Below are 21,074 nucleotides of genomic sequence, written 5' to 3' on the forward strand. Positions count from 1 at the left end.
CTTGCACGCACACACCTGCTCTGTGGATAAAGACAACTCCACTGGAGCAAAAGAGGATTATAAATCAAAGAAACATGAAAATATTGTTGCAAAACAATTAGAACTTATGAGATTTTGGTTGGACGAACAAGAAAACACCTTATTATTTTCATTAACAGCAACCCCCCCCACACACACACACACACACACTCTCTCTCTCTCTCTCTCTCTACCTCCCTCTGTCTTTCTTTCTGTGAGAGTCTCTCTCTCTCTACCCCCACCATACCCCTCACCTTTTTTTTGGAAGATGATATGGGGGACCCAGATGTTACATTTCACTGGCCAATGGTGAGCAGAGAGGGGCTGGATTGGTGTGCACTCCCAATGCCCCTTCTTTTTAAAAACGCCTGAGCTCCTGTCTCCAACTCAGCAAGTCAACTCACATGAGAAAGAGCAGCTCTGCTCGACCAGCAGCAGCATCACTCACACCTGAGAGACTGAAGCTCTCAGCTGCGTCTGCAAGCTGAAGAATCAACTTTTCTTTTTTTTCTTACTTAAGTCTATGTCAATTCTGTAGACGATCAGAGAAAAACAAAAACAAATCATCTGTAACCGAAGTTGTGGTACCATGTTGGAATTAAATAAGGTGGCACTCCTGCTGTCTTTCCTGGCTTCACTGGCTCTGGGCCAAGGTAAGTGAAGGCTGAAAATTAAACTTGTTTTTATTGCTGTTTTCCAAAATGGATGCCAGAACAACACACTCACAGGAAATTACTGTAAATGTAGAGTTTCCCGCAAAATGATACCTGAAAGACAGATGATTTAAAGATAAATCTGGTTTTCAGTTGAGCTGTTTTTCATCTCCCTTGTTGTCGTTAGTAATCACATACTGTAGGAGCAGAGGGCCAGTGTATGACTGCTCACACATGTGCACTACAACTGACACAATCGCAGAGTTTTTCTAAGTTGACGGCATTTCCCTGAGGATGTCAGAGCAGGAGGACTCTGGTGAAATGTCTGGTGGTGAGCTCATATGATAAGGGTGTGTTTAAGGCTGTGTGTGTGTGTGTGTGTGTGTGTGTGTGTGTGTTTGTGTGTGTGTGTGTGTGTGTGTGTGTGTTATTTCATTGACCACCTCAGTAGTTCTTAATCTCTAATGTTAAGTCACCAGCACGTCTCACCACAAGGCTAATCAACAACACGTGGTGATAGAAGAGGAGCTTGAGAGGAGGAGGTCGTATACAGTGAAAACTCTTCACTCTGTGTCCCTGTGGACTAGTCTAATCATAGAAATAGCTCTGTTGATGACTGTAAAAGTGCTTCTGGTGACACAAAAGCTTCTGGTGGCGCACACGTTTGTATTCATAATGACAAACTGCAGCACAGTAGCTGCCATGATCAGCGAGCAGAAGGCCTGCTTTTGAGAAAAATGCATCGCAGCCACAGTGCTCCACTGACTTTCATGATCTCACAAAGAGGCAATTCAAGCTCACTTTTTTAACACTAGCTTCTCAATTCAATTCACTGTTTTTACCGTCAGCTACATGAGGGCCATATGATGCTCTGCCTCTTCCAGATTACATGTTTTCCCCCCGAAAAGTCTCACTCTTATCATGCTTTGGAAGCTCACCACTCTTCTTGACTGACACCAGTAGCAGCGCTTTTTCCAAAGCTGTCACTTTCTGTCCGCCTTACAGCTGCTCCCCATTAACGGGACCTGGCAGTTCATAAAAGCAAGCGGCTGTAAATACACCTTAATAGTCTCCGTATCTTGTTGGACTTGGAGGCCTCAGCGTCGTAAATGTCTTGCAGAGGCTTCCTGATGAGTATATCCAAGACAGTTTGGGGAGGGAAGAAGGTAAATGTATAAACGGTGATTCAGATCGACTCTCACTGGACTGAACACTGTGTTGCAGCCGCGAGTGAATGCCGACCTTAAAATGGATTGTAAAATTTTACATTCTGTGCCACGCTCCTTTTGCAGTACATCCACATGTTGCTGTAAGGTGGGGCATTTGTGTCCTCATTTCACCCTCGAACGCAGTGCCAGCAGTCCCTAAAGATATAAACCCAGTCACCTTGGAAACAAGAAGCAATAATCACAAACCAAAGTGACCCACTTTCCCACCTGCTGGGTTTGTGCTCGGCTAAATGAGAGAATGGAATAAAAGGAGGGATAAAGAACACAGGTAAAATGACTTTACCGTCCTCTTTTCCCCTGTCAAATTGGCCAGCATATCACTCTTTCCCTTTCCCCTTTTTGATGGTCGTCTCAGCCCCCCTCCTCGTTGCACTGAGTCCACCACTAAAGTAACGACTGTATGTCTCTTTCTGTCCATTTGTCTTCATCTGTTCGCCTTTCATTTCTAATGCGTCTCCCTCAGGTATTTCTTCGCAAATACTTTCCCCACCTTTCTCCCCTCTGTCTCTCCCTAACTCCATCACACTCCCTCCTTCGCCTTTCTCCACCTATTCCTCTCTGCCCTACTCCATCAAACGCTCTCCCCTCGCCTTGTTCTCTGTCACTCTCTCCATACACCTTGGAGCTTACAGATTTACGAGGTGTTTTCCTATTTGAAGGTGGCAGCTGCTGCTGAATGTCCGCTGTAACACTGTGGGGAACACTGTGGCATTACCACCTCTTAGCAGAAGTCTTGCTTTCAGCTCCAAGGCTTTTTTTTAAGTGACTGTAATCTATTTAACCATACCAGAGGACTTCCACTCTTCTCTTCTCTTCTCTTCTCTTCTCTTCTTGCATGATTGTCAAAGCCAGAGGGTGTGTGTGAGCAGCTGGAGGGCCGTTTGTGAGTCAGACACAGGGGCTAGTTCTCCAGATGCTGACCACTGTCTGCTCCAAACACAGAGCCGTCTGGCCAGCTGACTTTAATGCCTGAGACAGGCATTACAATGCATCAAAGGAAAAGGCGCAAATTCCCATTAATGACAACCTCCGAGCCATGTCCCATCTTTCTTTTCTTCTGTGTACATGCATTTGTGGATGCGCCAAGATATTACTTATTGCAGGACTAATCAGCTGCTTTCAATTGAGCTATTTCCCGCTCCTGGCTCTGTACCTGTACAGGTGCAGAGGTTCATGAAATTCAACCTCGCCCAATTGTGTTTTTAATAGTATCAGGGAGAAAATGCCTGAGAACACAAAGCCTTTCGTTTTGCCTTTGAAAATCCTAAAATCATGTGGTTGGTTTGTATCATTAGTTAATGTCAGGGACATAATTGTTGAGCATTTTAATGAGCTGCAGATGTTTTAAGAATCAGACGTGGATTTTTGAGAGGGAGGAACATCGGGCAAAGGAGAGAGATAGACGCAGAGACAAAAAGCAGACTGCTCTGAAACCACACACACTTCAGCTAAGACGCTAGCCAAACACATAAACAGCTTCCATATGACATGGCAAACAGATCATCACATACACAGGCCCACACACACACATGCACTCACATCACTGAATTCATACCTCTAATTCAAACAGGACTAGCCTTCATCGAGAAACACTGTACAACCTCGTTCTCTTAGCGAGCTTAACTTTGTCCAATAGGTTACATAACGCGGGGCGGGGTGTTTTCACGTCTTCTCCTTCTTGTAAGGATCTGGAATATTATAAACAGGATCCAGACCTTCTATTTAAGCCCTGTCTCTCTGCCAACATACATCTGGCACAACCATACCTCTCTAATCTGACTGAAACCATTCTGGGTGCAACTTCGTAAAGTCCAGCATTTTCCCCCCGTCTTCCTCTCTTCAGCAGCGTTTTTATTAGATTCTGGCAAAGGCAGAAAGCGCCCACTCAGAAAGCGAAGCAGAGAGAGGCTGTCCTTTTGCAAAGCCACTGGTGATTATTAATAGAGGTTTTGCCTTTGTGGAGCCTGGCTGTAAGAACACCGGCTGTATTTCAGAATGAACCACTGTGACGTAAATCGTCCTCTAAAATAAGAATTGCAGTTGTCACAACGGACTCAAGATGACAATGACTGCAATGTTGGATAAAAACTAATCCAGTAGCTATGTTTGACATGTTGCTGACATAGTCTGGCATTCAGGTGCTTGGCATGTGGCTATATGTGGAACTGAGATGCTAACCAGCCCACAGTTGCAGCACTTCTCTAATATATTGGTGCCACTATAATGTATCTCGTTACCTTGTCGAGGGTTTACGAGGGTCACGGTGAGGCTGGCAGAGGTTTATAATAACTGTCACGTGGCAGGGTTCATGTCAAAGGTGCAACTGCAGGAGAAAAGTGATACATCCTTATATGCACTCCTCTACATTAGCTGCGAAAAAGTCAAAATCATATGCACAAAGGCGAGACTGTCCTTCAATGAAGAAAAACAACATTGGTCGTTTCAGGAAGTTTCAAAGTTTCTGTTTAAGTTGACAAAGCCCTCTAGTGGCCGTAAGAATTACGACGGGAGAAAAGGAGGAAGTCATGTGACGTAGAGTCACAAAGTCTGAGGTCTGGTTGGGTGGATGGGCCGACTGAACACCAAACTTCAGCTGTTTGTTTCCCGTTTCTAAAAGATGGTCAATATTGTTTTGACCCCGATCGTTTCATAACCTTAACAACGCATTTGTTATTGTAACCGTGACGACTAAGGTCCCCTAACCTTGACAAAGTAGTCACTTTGTTAAGGTTAGATTAAACAACAAAATACTTTGTTTGTCCATGCCCTTTAGAACGACACATAGAAAGGTTTTCTGATCTGATGCCCCTATCGACAGGACAACATCATTTCTTGTTCCTTCCAAAACCCTCAATCATGGATAAATACATTTTATGATGTCACAACACTCTGGTTATGTACTTATTTCAATTCAAACCCTGATTTTTCCCTAAACATAACTAAATTCATTTTTGTGCCTAAACCTAACCAAACCTTAACCATAGTGTCGTCACATCATAAAACAGACAAACGATGTTGAATACATCTTTATGTGTAGTTCCACACGGCATGGACAAACTATTTTGTTGTTTCATTTCGAGGACTTGTTGGTGCTAGAACATTCGCTGTGAGAAGTCAAAATTGCAAAGAGATTTGAGTCAGCAAAGCAAAAACTCAAACCCACAGAGAGCACACGACAAACAAGATATATTGTACTGTACTTTAGGGTGGATTTTATTTAGCACTACAGAGGAAATCATAAGTTCTAACCTTGCTCCCTCTGGTGTTACTCGCCTCTTGATGAGGTAAATTCTCTCACATACCAGCCGTATGAAGCAGTGCCCCAATAAAATCTCCCGGCTTTTAAAATTCATAAAGTGTTAACATGCCACTCAAAAGCACAATAAGCTCTGTGAGTCTGCCACGGGACCCGGGCCAGTTCATACCTGCCACAACTGAGGTCACCACCCCAACACTCGCCTTCTGCTGGAGCTAATCTGGGTTTCCTCTTTTAACTTTGTAAAACCATTAGCCACCTCGTAAAAACTCTGAGAATCGTTTGCCGTTTCGTTTTCATTATCAAACATCTTGAAATGATAATCAGGAGCCAGATGATTACTGCTGTGAATTCCCTTTGTTTTGGTGTGAGCCAGCGAGAAATGTTATGTAACAAGAGCAGGAAAACAGCTTTATAATTTCTTGGAAATAAATGGGTGCACTTGAGAGAGTGGGGAGGGTAATTAGCCACAAGTTTGGAAATCAAAGTTAATTAAGTTAAATAAAAGGGTTGTTTGTGTCCCCTCACCATATGCTTTCAGAGTGAATGTTAGAGCATGCGGATTGTAAACACGGACAGAGATATTCTGCCCAGTGGAAGAAAAACTGTCTTTTAATTGCTTTTAAAATGTAATCAGGACAGACACAGAATTCAGGAGACAAAAAGGAGAAGGGTTGGAAAAACTATTTGATTTGATTTACTGAACTAAACCTGCGAGCGGAGCCGCATCTGCCCGGCAGATCAGTGTGAAAGCATTTGCTTCTGTTTATCCAGCGATTCCAGTGTGTCAGAGAGATAAAGCCGATGTGGAAACCTATCAATGTCTTTTAAAGCCAGGGGCATAAAAAAAAAGAAAAAACACCAACCATGAATGTCAGCTGACTGTCTATGTTACCCTAAAACTTATGTAATACATTTCTGGACAGTCAATCTTTGTTCTGTTGAGCTGCTATCCTTCTTTGCTAAATCTATCAAAAAATGTTGAGGGTTGAAAAGAAATGTGCTGGCATGACAATAAAGACTTGAAGTGAGCCGTAAAAAACCAGTGGGGACCAGGATCGATACTGGCCTTTGTGCTGAGAGTCTCTGCTCATAAACTCAGCAGTGTCTCTCCCAAAGTACTAAGTGCTTGCACACACACACACACACACACACACACACACACACACACACTGAGGTTGCATAAGCTACTTTTTGTTTCTGTCACGGACCATGACATTTATTTTTTTCCGCACAGCCCAAATTGAAAGTCGGAGTTGAAATGTCAAGCAAACAACTGGCTGTTTTTGAAAAATTTAGTTCTGTAGGAAAAATGAGCCGTTAAACTTCAAAGCACGAGGGGAAACATGCCACGGTGCGTGTTTAATAAATCAAAGCGCCACATTTTACAATGAGTGCCAGATTTAATAACTTTCTCTTTCTAATGAGGCGCTGTTTGGTTTCATCGTATCCTCACTGTTGTGCTGTTGTGTGTGCGAGCACAAGCGTGAAAAACAATGGTGATGTAAGAATGACTCAGTGATACAGGCATGCTGTATGTGTGTGCATGGTATGTGTTTACAATATAATCATATATCATTAAGATCAAAAAAGAAATCGGCTAAGAAAATGTACAAAAATATGTGTGTGTGTGTGTGTGTGTGCTCTGTCAGAGGTGATGGAGCAGGTTAAAGTGAAGTCTTCTGGCTCGGCCGCTGGTTAACAGATGACTCCACATGCTCTGATTTGTCACAGCTGGAGCTTGATTAGCATCCTCAACAGCAGCTGCTTGTTGATGGATCAAGAGGAGAAGGGAGGACCGGGGGAGGAAGAGCAGGAGGAGCAGCAGTGAGAAGCATCCACAGGGAGAGATGGAAAAGGAGCAGATAGAGGAGGAGAGGGGAAGTAGAAGGACGAGGAGATGGAGGCAGAGAAATCAGATAGATGAAAGAAGTTCACAATGTCCTTTTTTAGTAGCCCCAGAAGCCTCGTCGCTGTTTCAGCACATAAAAAGGGCAGAAGGCCTGTGGCTAAAATGAGCACAGTGAAAAAATGGAGAGCAGAAAGAGTAAAGGGCAGAGGGAAGGAGAGTAATTAGAAGAGCCTTCAGTTGAAAAAAGAGCAAAACGTGCACAGACTGCATCAGTGTGTGAGTGTGTGTAAATCAGGTTTTGGTGCTGACAAAAGCCTCACTCACATACACACCTGACATATATTATACTAGCATCACATATTATATCAGTTGAACTGAAACTCTAAAATTAGGCTTTATGGGAATAAGGAAATGCATACACTTAAGTATAAAAGTATAACAGTCGTAGCACTGTGGCCTTGTTGCCTTATATCCAGATGTTTTTCTTCCTGTTTGCAGGATCTGTGAGGACCAGGAGTCTGTCAGACGGGAGCAGGAGAGTGGCCCTCAACACGTTCACTGACGCACAGACAACAGGTACTGACTCTATCTGCAGTGATATTCAGAGCTGATTGCATGGCAGGGGGTTTGAGAGTTGAAGGGGAGGCGCTGAGGCAAAGATACACTGTGTGAGATGAAAAGGGACGGGTCTATACAGATGTTCTAAAACCAACAGGAAGTTAGTTATCGTAGTTTGACTCGCTGATTTGTCCCGCTTGTCAACACAGTCAGCAGCAGCAGCAGCTGTGACTCAAAGAAACTGTGAAAAAAAATCAGTCAAATCTAAACACACAGACATGTTACACACATTTATAGATTCAGCGTGACGTACACTTCCCAAAGTATCAGTAAACATACTTAGAGATCATAGAATAAACTTGCTCCTTATAACTGCAGACCTACAGTGTCAGATGATAGATACAGTAGCTGACAACATAACTAAGACCTTCCTGTACCAGAGACACAAGGCTGAGATGTTTTATTTATTTATTTTTTACCATACTAACTTTGAGATTGTACGGTATCACAAGGCCAGATAGTAGTGACACAGAAACATTTTATCTAGCTGGGAAGAGATCTTGTGTCTGGCTGCATCCGGTGTGCTGTGATGCAACAGACAAAGGAAATTAGAATTGAGTGTCTTGTCGAGTTGAAAAGCTGAAGTTTGGATGACTTGACATCCATTTTTTAATTGCACAAAAGAGCACCAGTATCCAGATTGTTTGCAGCACACGTCACCTCAGTGCACCCTGCAGTCAACCAAAGAACTTTGTTCATTAGAGCAATTCATTACTTTGTGAAGGAAAGATGCAATCAGTTTGCTAATGCATTCTTTTGTTTTTAATCCATCATATTTCTCCTGAGGAAACGCTCAGATTTCAGAACATGTAGCAGACTAAAAAACTACACAAAATGCCTCATCAGTCAAGTCAGGGGGCTTGGAAAGAACCTGGACGACGCAAAGCTCTCTGGGGTGTATGAAGTCAGTTTCAAATGGCAGTAGCAGACCTCTTAAAGTTTGTAACCCCTCCCTACTGATTTCCTCTGTCTTGCTTTTTCTTGGTTCTGACCCATGTCTCCCCTCCATGTAAGACCCCCACTCCCCCTGCCTTATTTCTGGAATTGTTTTCTTTCTTTCTTTCATCCATGTCTCTCCTCCATGATGCGCCTCCAGGCGTGACAGAGTGGACGTCTTGGTTTAACATCGACCATCCTGGAGGCAATGGAGATTACGAGCGCCTGGAAGCCATCCGTTTTTACTACAGAGAGAGAGTTTGTGCGCGGCCCATGGCCATGGAGGCTCGCACTACCGACTGGGTGGCAGCGGCAGACACCGGGGAAGTGGTCCACTCCAGTCTGGAAAAGGGCTTCTGGTGTATCAACAAGGAACAGCCCCAAGGCCGCATCTGCTCCAACTACCATGTCCGCTTTCAGTGTCCCCCAGGTAGCTCTGATGACGGCAGCTCAGGGCTGTACAACCTGTCATTACACAGATATGAACATTCAGCCAAACACATGCATGAATACACATTTTCACATGCATGGGAGCACTGGCTACAGGAAGGAATCATCCATCATAAATGCTCTTAGCTGTTTACTGTCTGCCATGTTAAAGAATGTGTTTGTTGTTTCCTGTTCCTGCTTGCCAACAGCAGCACATATTGCCAGCTTTGGTCACTCTGGTCCTCAATGTGTGTGTTTAGTGCAGAGCTACTGGACTGACTGGAGTGAGTGGGGTCCCTGTTCAACCACGGTTTGTGACGACGTAGGCATTCAGGTCCGCCAGAGGAAATGTGTCAACACCCAGCCCATGCCTCTCCTGTTGGTACCAGCGTGTCAGGGGCACCATTCAGAAAGGAGGGAGTGCTCCACGCCCCCATGTACAGGTGAGAATCGTAAGATTTACCGGCACCTAACTTGCGCCAGTACCTTAAGTTATACAATGTGATGGGATTGCACGCAAAATAATAAAACAGTTGGGTGCAATAGTGGGTAAGGTGGCCTTCAAACACAGGACAAAGGTTCAGTGTACAAATAGCATGCTGTATCCGTACAACTGTGACATGCAGAGATGAAATTTAAACTGGCATCACATTTTCCTGTCTATCATTGTTACAGCTGAGATTGTTCTATCAAAAACGTTCGTTTTGGGATTGATTCTGACATTCAAAATGCCTACGTGCTGTGTGGTTTTAGGCAACACCCTTCCAGCGCAGAACTTCTTCTAAACAGAACTTTGTAACCATTAATTCAAGCATCTTTGATTGAGCTACTTGTAATCAGTGATCTTTCAATTGCAGCTATTTAATCAGCTTTCTTTCTATGCCCACAATACTTTACAGTTGCACCATTTAATATGTCATTGTCCTGTGTACCCATGTGCCCATGCACAAGAGAGGTAACAACTCTCATTAGACCACTCTGTATAAGGTTTGATGAACAGAATTAATTAAAACATTGATTACAAAGTTAACAGAAAATAGTGATATGCTTGAATTCCAAACCCACATCATTCTTGTCTCTCTGCGTGATCAGCCAAGTGGAGTCCGTGGGGTCGGTGGGGGACGTGTTCGGTAACCTGTGGTGGAGGGCGCAGGATTAGGAGGAGGACCTGTGTGAGGACCTCCGTGACAGTTCAGTGTACTGGACGACCTGTTGAAATACAGAAGTGTGGGAAGAGTCCATGTCCAGGTATGCTGAGTCAGCGCTGTAAAAGTGGTAATACCTTTCTTTATATTGGCGTCTTTATTTCACGTCTCTGTGTTGTTCTACCAACAGCCAAATGTCAGCGCATGTGCAAGGAGGGCCGTCCCAGCGAGGACTGCAGCTGGTGTGTGTGTGACAGCCACGTGCTGCATGGAGAAGTTCACAGTGTGACTGGTGTCCCCGTGGCAGGAGCCTGGGTGGCGCTGGCCAGCCATCCTAAGGTGATCCGTGCGCGCACAGATGCCAAAGGCCAGTTCAGGCTTGCAGGAGTCTGCTCCTCCAGCTCAACCTTGATCTCCATCAGGAAGGAGAAGTTTGCCCCGATCGCTGTCTCTACCTCCAGTAACACCACAGGGTTGTCCTGGGTACAGGCTGCCCTCAAATCAGCTGGTGAGTGCTAATACAAAAGATTAGTAAAAAATTATATTTTGTGTTAAAAAAGAAATATAACTGTGAAGTTAAAGTGTCTGTTGCTTTCAATGGAACTAAACACAAAGCAAGTTCATGGTATAATTTAGTATTAATTGAAGATATCGTTGGTTATTTCTTAAAAGAACTAGTTCCATAAGTAAAAGTTTCCTGATTCTCATTATTATCAATCCACAGAGCCAGTAAATCCTCTAATCATATTCTCAGACTGTAGAAAGTTGGAAATCGACAAACTACAACATGAACAGTCTGGCCTATTGTAAGACTTCATATTGTCTGGAGCACTTACTTATTTGGTTGCATGGAAACCAAATAAAAATAGGCCTGTGCTGCTTTTGAAAGAGCAATTCCCTCAACACTCATTTTTTATAGGCACAGAGACCAATGTGAGAATAAAGTGTAATGTTTGAATGAGTTTTATGAGGTCTCAAAACTCTGCGGCACCATTCACAACGGTCAGAGGAAGGTCTTGAGGGTTTGCTCCTTTCTGCTTTCCACAGAGAAGCCGTACATTGTGAAGCACCCAGAGGACAAAGTGCGTCATGAGGGAGGACGGGTGCTGTTCTGCTGCAAGGCAACAGGATCTCCAGCACCTGACAAATACTACTGGTGAGACTGATACTCGGGCTGGAGCATTATTAATCACATTATAACACACAGAAACTGCTAGCACCAAAGTGCTTTTACATATTGTGAAAATGATATTTGGAGGCCCTTAAAAATTAAATTTCACTTATATTAAGTTACTTATGGAAGCAGCATTTTTTATTATTATTAATCAGTCACTTGTAACTGTTTTGGTCTCCAACCAGTCCTGAGAAAAAATATCTTTAGCTGCTAAATACTCCACTATGTTCACCCGTTAGTACCTTACTCCCCTCTGCTGTTTGGTGCTGGGCAGGTAGCATACAGTGGGTTAATCATACAGTGGGTTTATCAGAGGCCTTTTTGCTGAGAACATCTGCCTGCTGTGGCTCAAAAACAATGACAGCAATAGGACTGAACCAAAACAATAAAGTTGAGGGCTGGAAAACCAAAACAATGAGCTGAAAGACACTAAATCACTCCTTAGATGTTTCATCACTACAAGCAACCTATTTCACATTACACATTTTGGTCCATTGTTATTATAAATTATTGATTAGTGCAGCTTTAAACAGCAAAACTCATTTTTAGAATAAATCACATAATTATAAATATACTACTATTTATATTTTTACACACATTATACATTTGATCAAATCTATTTATATTCCTATCTCTATAACTATTTTCCAAGGTACCACAATGGGACTCTGCTGGACAGGAAGGTGTACAAGTATGAAGAGGACCTTGTATTGCGGGGCCTGAAGCCAGAGCAGTCAGGGCAGTACTACTGCAAAACCAGCAGCCCTGCAGGCAGCATCAAGTCCTCTCCAGCCTTCCTCTCTGTGATTGGTATGTATGGATCTCTTACTGAAAGCAGTTGAAACTCAACATCAGTTTAGGATGTTTCAACTTTCGCATAAACCCAGTCACATATTTAAAAAGGCTATCTGGACAACACTATTTACAACATTAATCTGCTGGTGTGGCAGCAGCTTTGATGACACACACTAATAGTAGAACACTTTTAAACGCTCAAAAGTTGTGGAGAAAAACAGAAAAAATAAATCATTTTCTATTTGGTCCAAGTTTGTTCTCACAGTCAAAAAGACACGAAAACTGCCTTCGAGTCAATGACACAGTGATGTAATGTGAACTGTAATTCATCATCATCAGTGTGGAGAGAACATAATTTACTATGATCATAGCAAAAGGCACACAGGGATTATAGCCTGGGATGGCTGCTATCCCAGTGCATTTGACAATGACATATTCAGTCAACGTTCTACACAGGTTTAAGTAAAACCACTGACAAAAAGCAAACAACCACAATTCATTTTACTGTATAAACAGCAGCTGCCTCAGAGATTGAATACACACTTTAAGAGGAATGTCAGCGCTAAGCTCCAACCAAGTCATCCATGAGCCATGTGCATGCATTAAGAGGATTCAAACAAAACCGCAGTGTCCAACAACCGAGGCAGAGGGAAAAGTCTGTTAACAGACTATCTGTCATTGGAAAAAAACTATTACATGAAAAGAATATAGGAAAATAAAAATATTATGGCTCGCACAATCTGGCTGCGCTTGGAGCAGTAAGTTTTTATTATGTTTACTTTGGTTGAAGCTACAGCTTTCTAAACTGGGATTCTTTATTGTGTGAGATGGCTCTGGACACTGTAAAACCTCAAACCCAATTTCTCCAGAACACCCAGCGTTGAGCTGAAATCCAAGCTTGTCAATAAATCCTGTTTCTTTTCTCTCTCGGAGTCAGACAGGAATGCGTTTCCACTTCCGCGTGGGAGAACTACACATTGCTTATATCCTTCAGGTGCTTGTTAGCTAAGACACAAATTAACAGACAGGGTTTTCATGGAAGAGTGCTAAAGCAATCTATCCCAGGCCACAGACAAATCCCTGCAGTCCAAAAGTAATTATGGCAGGAGACACTGTATGTGTGCAGGACAACACCTGCACCCCAAAATTGACTTACTCTTTCTTCTCACATTTTAAATTATGCAGAAATTTAATTTGATTTCCCATTAACTGTGTTAACCACAGGTCATAAATATGACTAGAAGTTACATAATTTATTATCAAAGGAAACTCAAAGCCCTGTTGGTAAAGCCATCTGCACTACAGTAATGATATTTCATATGCATCGCACTGCTCCATGTGTCTGCAATTATCGACTTACTTAGGAGATGGGGAGCTTAACAAGGACACTTGACTATAAGCTCAACCATGATATCATGCACTTTAACTATTCTGCCAATGTCTGGGTGAACAATAATTCTTTCTTTCCAACTCCCATCTGGATGGTTGGTAAATAAATGTTCTCTTCAACTTAATGTCTAATTACCCATTCGTGCACATTTCATCGTCCAACTTGGCCACTCACAGGTACTTTCAGGCCATGCAGACATTGTGTGTGTGTGTGTGCATCCATGTGTGAAAAAGAAAGGCAGAAATAATATATTTTAAATACTCCACTTGCACGTTCCAATTTATTCACTACATACTTGTCCAATTCCATTCATGCAGTGATATACAATCACCCAGTACCTGACAGTTTTCAATCAAAATCTAATAGATTTGACAGGCTTTCAAGAGCAGGTCGGGTGTCTGAAAGTAGAACTTCAACAGTCATGTCTTCAATATAGCAAGTCATAGCAAGTTGTTCATTTTAAAAACCAAAGCAGTGTCAAAATAACACGTCACAACAATCGTTTGTACAATTCTTTTTTTCACTGACAGAGACTTTCATGTTTCATGTACAGCAGGTGACTCATTTATCTTTTATATGTGTCATGTTAACACTAGCGTAATGTAATTTATTGTCTAATTCACAGCAAAAGGAACACCAGCATGCAATTCCACCCCTGAGAAGCACCTCATCAGACTGCCAATGGACTGTGTTCAACCCGGGACTGACTCCATGTACTACAACGCAGGCCGCTGCACTCACAACAAATGTGCTGGTTCCTTAGACTTCGATATGCGCTGCAGAGATGGAGCTGGGTTCTGCTGTGGGGTCCAAAATATGGAAAGTCGAATCATTGACTGTGGGAGCTACAGCCTCCCTATCCGGGCTGTGACACAGTGCAGCTGTCAGAAGTGTTTGCAGCCGACTGTGCTGGTTCGTGGCAGAGTGGTCACAGCTGACAATGATGAGCCACTGCGTTTTGGGCACATCTACATTGGTAAAGAGAGGGTGGGCACCACTGGATACCAAGGAAGTTTCACATTACAAATTACTCCTGATACACAGAGATTAGTGGTAAATTTTGTTGACCCCACTCAGAAGTTTCTTGACACTCCAAAGGTGTTCATCTTTGATAAGAAAGGTGGGTCCATTTACCATGATGTGAAGGTGATGAGAAAGCAGACACCAATTGATATAAATGCAGGAGAGACCAATTCTATTAACCTAGGGGAAATTAAAGGGGAAGACCCCATCGGTCAGTTGGTTATTCCTCCCAACTCCTTCCACAAGGACAATGGAGAAATCTATGAGGGAACTGTGAAAGCCAGCGTCACATTCATTGACCCAAGAAATATCACCACGGCGGCTGCGGCTCCTGGCGATCTCAACTTTGTGGACGATGAGGGTGACATGCTCCCTTTGAGGACCTATGGCATGTTCTCTGTGGACTTCAGAGATGAGACAAACAAGGAGATACTTGGAGCCGGAGCTGTTCAAGTCCTTCTTGACACTCAGCATGTCAAAATGCAAGAGCACATTCCCAAAATGAAACTGTGGTCTTTAAACCCAGACACAGGAGTCTGGGAAGAGGAGAGTGACTTCTCCTACACCACAACTACTGGTGGTCATGGGAGGAGCAAACGAGAGGAGCGCACATTCCTCATAGGCAACATGGAGATCAGAGAACGTAGGCTCTTCAATTTAGACGTGCCTGAAAACAGACGCTGCTACGTCAAAGTCCGTGCCTACATGAGTGACAAGTTCCTGCCTACTGAACAACTGGAGGGTGTTGTGATCAGTTTGATAAACCTGGAACCCAAACCTGGTTATTCCTCTAATCCTAGGGCATGGGGGCGCTTTGACAGTGTCATAACTGGACCCAATGGGGCCTGTTTACCAGCTTTCTGTGATGCCCAAAGGCCCGATGCTTACACAGCTTATGTCACAGCAATGATGGGTGGGGAAGAACTGGAGGCAGCTCCCTCCTCCCCCAAGATGAATCCTAACATCATTGGAGTGTCTCAGCCATATCTGGATAAAATAGACTACCAGCGCTCAGACCATGAGGATCCAGCTCTGAAGAAAACAGCCTTCAGAATCAACTTGGCAAAGCCTAACCAAAATAATCTTGATGAGACCAATGGGCCAATATATCCGTATCAGAGTTTAATAGGTTGTGAAAATGCCCCTGTTGATGCAAATCATTTCAGATTCTTCAGAGTGGAAAAGGACAAGTATGAATACAATGTTGTTCCTTTTGAGGAAAATGATTTGACGACCTGGACGGGAGACTACCTCTCCTGGTGGCCTAATCCCCAGGAGTTCAGAGCATGCTTCATTAAGGTTAAGATCCATGGACAGAAGGAAGTGATGGTCAGGTCGAGGAATCTGGGAGGAACACACCAAAAAACAAAAGGCACATTTTATGGCATAAGAGACATTCGCAGCACCCGGGACATGCGAGAGGCCAACACCTCAGCAGCCTGTGTAGAGTTCAAATGCAGCGGCATGTTGTTTGATCAAGCTGAGGTGGACAGATCCCTCATATCAATCCTTCCTCAGGGGAACTGTCGCAGGATTGGCACCAACAGCCTTCTACAAGAGTATCTCATCAAACATCCACCAGTTGCTCAAAACAACGAGTCCCATGCATTCACCATGCTAGCCCCTGTTGATCCTTTGGGACACAACTATGGCATCTACACAGTCACAGACCAGAATCCCAGGGTGGCCAAGGAGATTGCTATCGGGCGCTGCTTTGATGGCACCTCAGATGGTTTCTCAAGGGAGATGAAGACAGACTCTGGAGTGGCGCTGACCTTCAGCTGTCCAGAGAGGAAAATTAACAGAGAAAGCCTTTTCCAACGTCTGCAGACCAACCCAGGTCAGACTTTGTCTCAGATGGCAAGGGACATGAGAGAGTCACAGGGTATGCAGGTGCAGAGATTATCCAGCCAGATTGCAGCCTATCCTTCAGAGCAGCAGGGCAGGACCCAGAGTCGCAGAGTGAGCTCTACAACCAGGAGGAGAATGTCCATGCGCACAGAGCAACGTCAATAAATGTGCCAAGGTAGGTTAAAATAAGATAATTTGAAGTGTCTTTACATTGACAGTAATATCAGAATTATTTAAATGTTCTTTGCTTTTGATTTCTAGTTCTTTGGTCAAGACTGATATGATGGCATCAAGAAGAGGAAGTAGAAGTTGCCTGTCTGTTGATGAGTATGAACTCCCTCCTGACTATGGAAACCACAAAACCAAGGCGGACAGCAATTCAGCAAAATCAGAGTGTGATTGAAGATATTCCTTAGACTTACTTGAAGGGTTTGGTATATAAATTTCTTCCTTCCCTCCTAAAAGACATGCATCATTTGTCTATATGTAACGCAGTGACTGGCATTTATTTAATTAACTTTGGTCTAATTTTATGTATGAATAGACTAAATTGAAGTTTGAGAATGTAACTTTTATAACTTGTGGCATTCCACTTTCCCCAATGTGGTTGTTTTTGCTGATGTCTCTCAAAGCTTGAGTTGAAACCAAACCTTCAAAAACTGTAAATACTATGCCAGGCCCCAAACACTTCATAATTGGCTGTTGCTTTCCACTGAACTTCTCTTCAAGATCAGAAAGAAACCAACTTGAGGCCCTCGTTGTCTGCAACAGACACTGAGCCCTTTTTCTACAAACTGGGAAACTCTCTCCACCAAGGGAAGGTACACTCTAAAGAGACATGTTGGGTGCAGTGAGGTGAGGCATGCCACCCAGGGAACAGAGGATGGTTTCACTCATGCTTCTTAACTATTTTCATTAGCATGCCACATTGCCAACTGTGATTCAGCCAAACGTCCTTTCACACCTACTTAGAATGTGCAAGAATAAGATCTTCGCCAAGACAAGCAATGGATCTCACTAGTGGCAGGCAGTCTAAAATGAGAATAGTTGATTGTGAGGTATGAAATAATTTTCTGTCCTCTGCACATTCCAAATTAGCATCACCAAACAAAATGTCACTCAGAACTATATATTCTCAAATATCTCACTTTCTCAGAAACCATTATAGAGACTCATTAAGGGTCTAAATTGACTTTGTTTTTATTGTTGGGTAATGTGCCTTTGTATCTTGAAGTGCAATAACTATATAATTTAACTTAAGAATTCTTAAAGATCAGCATGTAACAAACTATTACAGCACATAAAAAGTGCTGCTGGTGAATGAAGCAACAACTCCTTCGGTACGTGTGGCAGGTAGTGCGGTCAAGGTGTTAGTACGAGATCTTGCACAGGACTCATTTTCAGTGACTTTAAGCAAATAATTTAACTGCTATGTTATGTAATCATTTTTCAACTCTCTGAACTGCGTAGAATCTATTAACCTTCTCATACTTTGCTGCATGACTCAGTGGATTTTACAATTTGTACACTACAGTAATCCTTTCAACTTCAGAGAGCAATCTTGTTAGTGGGAGTTAAAACTCTCAGTGGAGCCTTCTCTTCATTAACAAAACCCACTGCATGATTTTTACACATGGGAGTGATAATTAAAAAGTGGCAGACATACAAATTTACTGGCCAAGTTCTCGGAAATCCTGCCATTGTGACAGTATGTGTGACAATTTAAATCAATTTAAAGTACACATCTTAATAGATATTCAGACAGACTAAGATACATTTTCATAAATCAATTTTAGTAAAGGCTGGTAATAGGAAGAAGTGTCACTTGGTGATAAAAGCTCCAAACTTGTTTATCTGCAAAATGGGCACTTGGGAGAAGCTCTTCAAGCTGAACTAATCCAAAACCACATAAAGGGGGGCATGGAGAAACTAGGAGAGGCTGACAAGCAATACGAGCCTTCTGTAAATTAGAAAATAAATTACATATTCTCTTGAGAACTATTAAAACAGCTTGACCCTGACTTGCACAACAGCCAAACAAGTTAATTTCCAGAATACAAAGGATAAAGTTAAGTAATCAACAAGACGGCCCAAGAGGATTATGGTCAAACATATTTACCATCAAAATGGCACCCTGCCCACTGTACAGTTGACTCTTGAAGTTTTCAGCTTGGCCCATTTAAGTTTGATTACATTTTTATTCCTAATGTGCAACAGATTTATAGTTTAATGTGTGCTAAAAGGAGCCAAAGTATATATTGTAACCCTACACCCTACTTGGCCCCACTTCGAACAACAATCTCTTTCTATTATGCACCATGAGCAGCACACTCCAGGAAAACACTCAAAACAGAGTAATATAGGGAAATAACACATGGTACCTCCACCATTATCACTGACCTCTCTAATCACAGGCCTGTGGGCTGTCCGCAACTGAACAGTTCAGATCTCCAGATCAAAACAAACATCTCCCTGCAGCAGATGTAGCATCCACCCTGTAAAAAAGATGATGATTGAATCCAGGTGTGGGAAGAGATAAGTCCTATAAAAATGCAATGGTGTGTGAGGTTAGCTGAGGAGGCCCAACAGCTGTAGAGCAACTGGAGGAAATGTTAGACCAAAGACATCAAGCGAAAGAGGAGCAAGATTATCTAGTGATGGATTTAATCATTTTGGGGTACTGTTTGGTAAATGGAAAAAAAGGAAGGGAAAATATTAGTGGTCTTTGGCCTCACAGTCCATCACTTACAGAATATCAGGCTTCAAAAGTGGTTGCACATGGAAGAATGTAGGTTTTTGGAAGAGAATGCTTTGACAGGAGAATTGGCTTATTCACAAGGAGAAGTTATCAGGGGAGTTTGAAGGACAAGGTAACAATAATAGGCTGAGTAAACCATTATGTAAGGCTCTGCATGGGAAAGTAAGCTGGGTTCTCCAAACAGTTACTTTGTCCTCTGGGGAACTTCAAAGGAGATTAAAGAACCTCAGCAATGTTTGGTTTAATGACTTAAGAAAAAGTTTCCAAAGTCTTTAGAATCAAATAAAGGGAGTTTAAGCCTGAATCCAACAGATAAAACACACAGCAAAGAAAATGTTTATCTCAGTGGGAATAGCAGAAGTTGTAGCAATCTTTTCATTTTACGGGGATTCAATGTTAATATCACAAATATTGCTTAATGGAGATTTATGTATTTTTGTTTTACAACTTTAAAGGAATAGTTTGACATTTCTGTCCATTAAATATGAGGCTGCAATCTGTTAGCTTAGCTTAGCATAAAGACTGGAAACGGGAAACAGCTTGCCTTGGTCTCTTGCAAACCCCACTAGTAGCATGGCAACTTCATGGTAACATCATGACTCCAGGAAGTTACCGTGCCAAGCCAAGAAATAATAATAATACTAATCTGTCACATGCCCCCCACCACAAAACCACAACTTGTCGTTTCATAAACTTCCGTGTCCTTACAGATAAAACATACAAGATAAAACATGTGCTTTAAAGGTGCTGGTAGACACACTTTGTTACCTTTGGACAGAGTCAGGCGAACTGTTTTAAGCTGTGTTTATGAAGCTAAACTAACTGACTCCTGCTGTTGCTTCATATTTACTGTGCAAACATCAGAGTGGTATCGATCTTCTCATCTAACTCTCGGCAAGACAACAAATACACATTTCCAAAAATGTCAAACTAATCCTTTAAGGAATACTTTATCCTATTGTTAGAGTCGTAGCCATACTGAAATCTTGAGTGATTGACAATTGGTGTTTTCAATGGGATGAAAATACCCCTGAAAATGTTTTTGTAACAATTACAATTTTGCCTCTTTGTCACAGAACTTCAGTGGGTGCATGTAATGCTAACTGGCACTGTTTAACTTTGTGGCATTCCACTTTTGTGAAGAAAAGCACAAGACTCTCAGTCCACCAGAAACCACCAAGAATTTAACAGATTCATCCATTTTCTCTTCTGAACAGTCCAGCTGGTCTTAAGGAGCTCGTAATTTATACAGGAGGTCATCCTTGAACCTTTCCACCACTTTCTGGAGTAAATGAAGAGTTGTGTACTTGCCAGTGTGCTCCAGTAAAAAAAATTACACTAATGAACTCCTGATAATACTCTGTACTGTAAACGCTTAACTATTGCATGGTGATGCCAATCTCTTGTTTCTCTCTGAATTAAGTTTTGATGTGTAAATTGTGTATTGTATGAAATCCACTATAATTGTACGAACAAGAAACTGTAAATAAATGATTTTGTGTAAACTTTTTCATTCACATTCTTGTGTGTTATGTATTAAGGACACACTGAAAAATCATAAAGCTCTACAATTCCACATTTCTCATGTCTTGTTAACATACAATAATTTAATTTGTGAATTAAACAATACAGGTACAATTTTCAGCTTTGCATAAGTCACAACAATAAATACACTTTACAAAAAACAAAACATTGGCAGCTTACAATTGATAGTTGAAATGAAATGTGCCTGAAGTTACAGTGTATGCAGATATTTTCAACATATAGGCCAGATACATAATTCACATAAAAAACAGAATGCATTAAACGTATCTGGGCATGTCGAGATATAAATAAGTAAGAAACCACTCCTGACCTGTGCAGAATCCTGAACAATGTTTACTTTGACTTTTCTACCGACACAAAATAGCTGCATCTCCACCGTGTCTGCCCATTACCCTCCAGGTG

The 21,074-nt window shown here is 42.3% G+C and overlaps 1 protein-coding gene across 1 annotated transcript; it reads left to right on the plus strand.

Annotated features, from left to right (window-relative positions):
• Positions 1-607: 607 nt before the first annotated feature.
• cilp2 (cartilage intermediate layer protein 2) lies at positions 608-16,534 on the plus strand. The gene is made up of 9 exons (XM_070909344.1): positions 608-671; positions 7,507-7,584; positions 8,723-8,992; positions 9,252-9,434; positions 10,084-10,239; positions 10,327-10,644; positions 11,184-11,292; positions 11,963-12,120; positions 14,121-16,534. The coding sequence occupies exons 1-9, from the start codon at positions 608-610 to the stop codon at positions 16,532-16,534; spliced, it is 3,750 nt and encodes a 1,249-aa protein (XP_070765445.1).
• Positions 16,535-21,074: the final 4,540 nt, after the last annotated feature.

This window comes from Enoplosus armatus, chromosome 7, assembly GCF_043641665.1.
Source record: "Enoplosus armatus isolate fEnoArm2 chromosome 7, fEnoArm2.hap1, whole genome shotgun sequence".
In the NCBI taxonomy this organism is placed as follows: Eukaryota; Metazoa; Chordata; class Actinopteri; order Centrarchiformes; family Enoplosidae; genus Enoplosus; species Enoplosus armatus.

What these genes read in the sequence shown, in the direction of transcription:
- cilp2 (XM_070909344.1), top strand. Translation starts at nt 608, where the DNA reads ATGTTGGAATTAAATAAGGTGGCACTCCTGCTGTCTTTCCTGGCTTCA. An exon ending in GGCTGCCCTCAAATCAGCTG is followed by an intron (nt 10,645 to 11,183) that starts GTGAGTGCTAAT and finishes TGCTTTCCACAG; the next exon opens with AGAAGCCGTACATTGTGAAG. An exon ending in AGCCTTCCTCTCTGTGATTG is followed by an intron (nt 12,121 to 14,120) that starts GTATGTATGGAT and finishes TCTAATTCACAG; the next exon opens with CAAAAGGAACACCAGCATGC.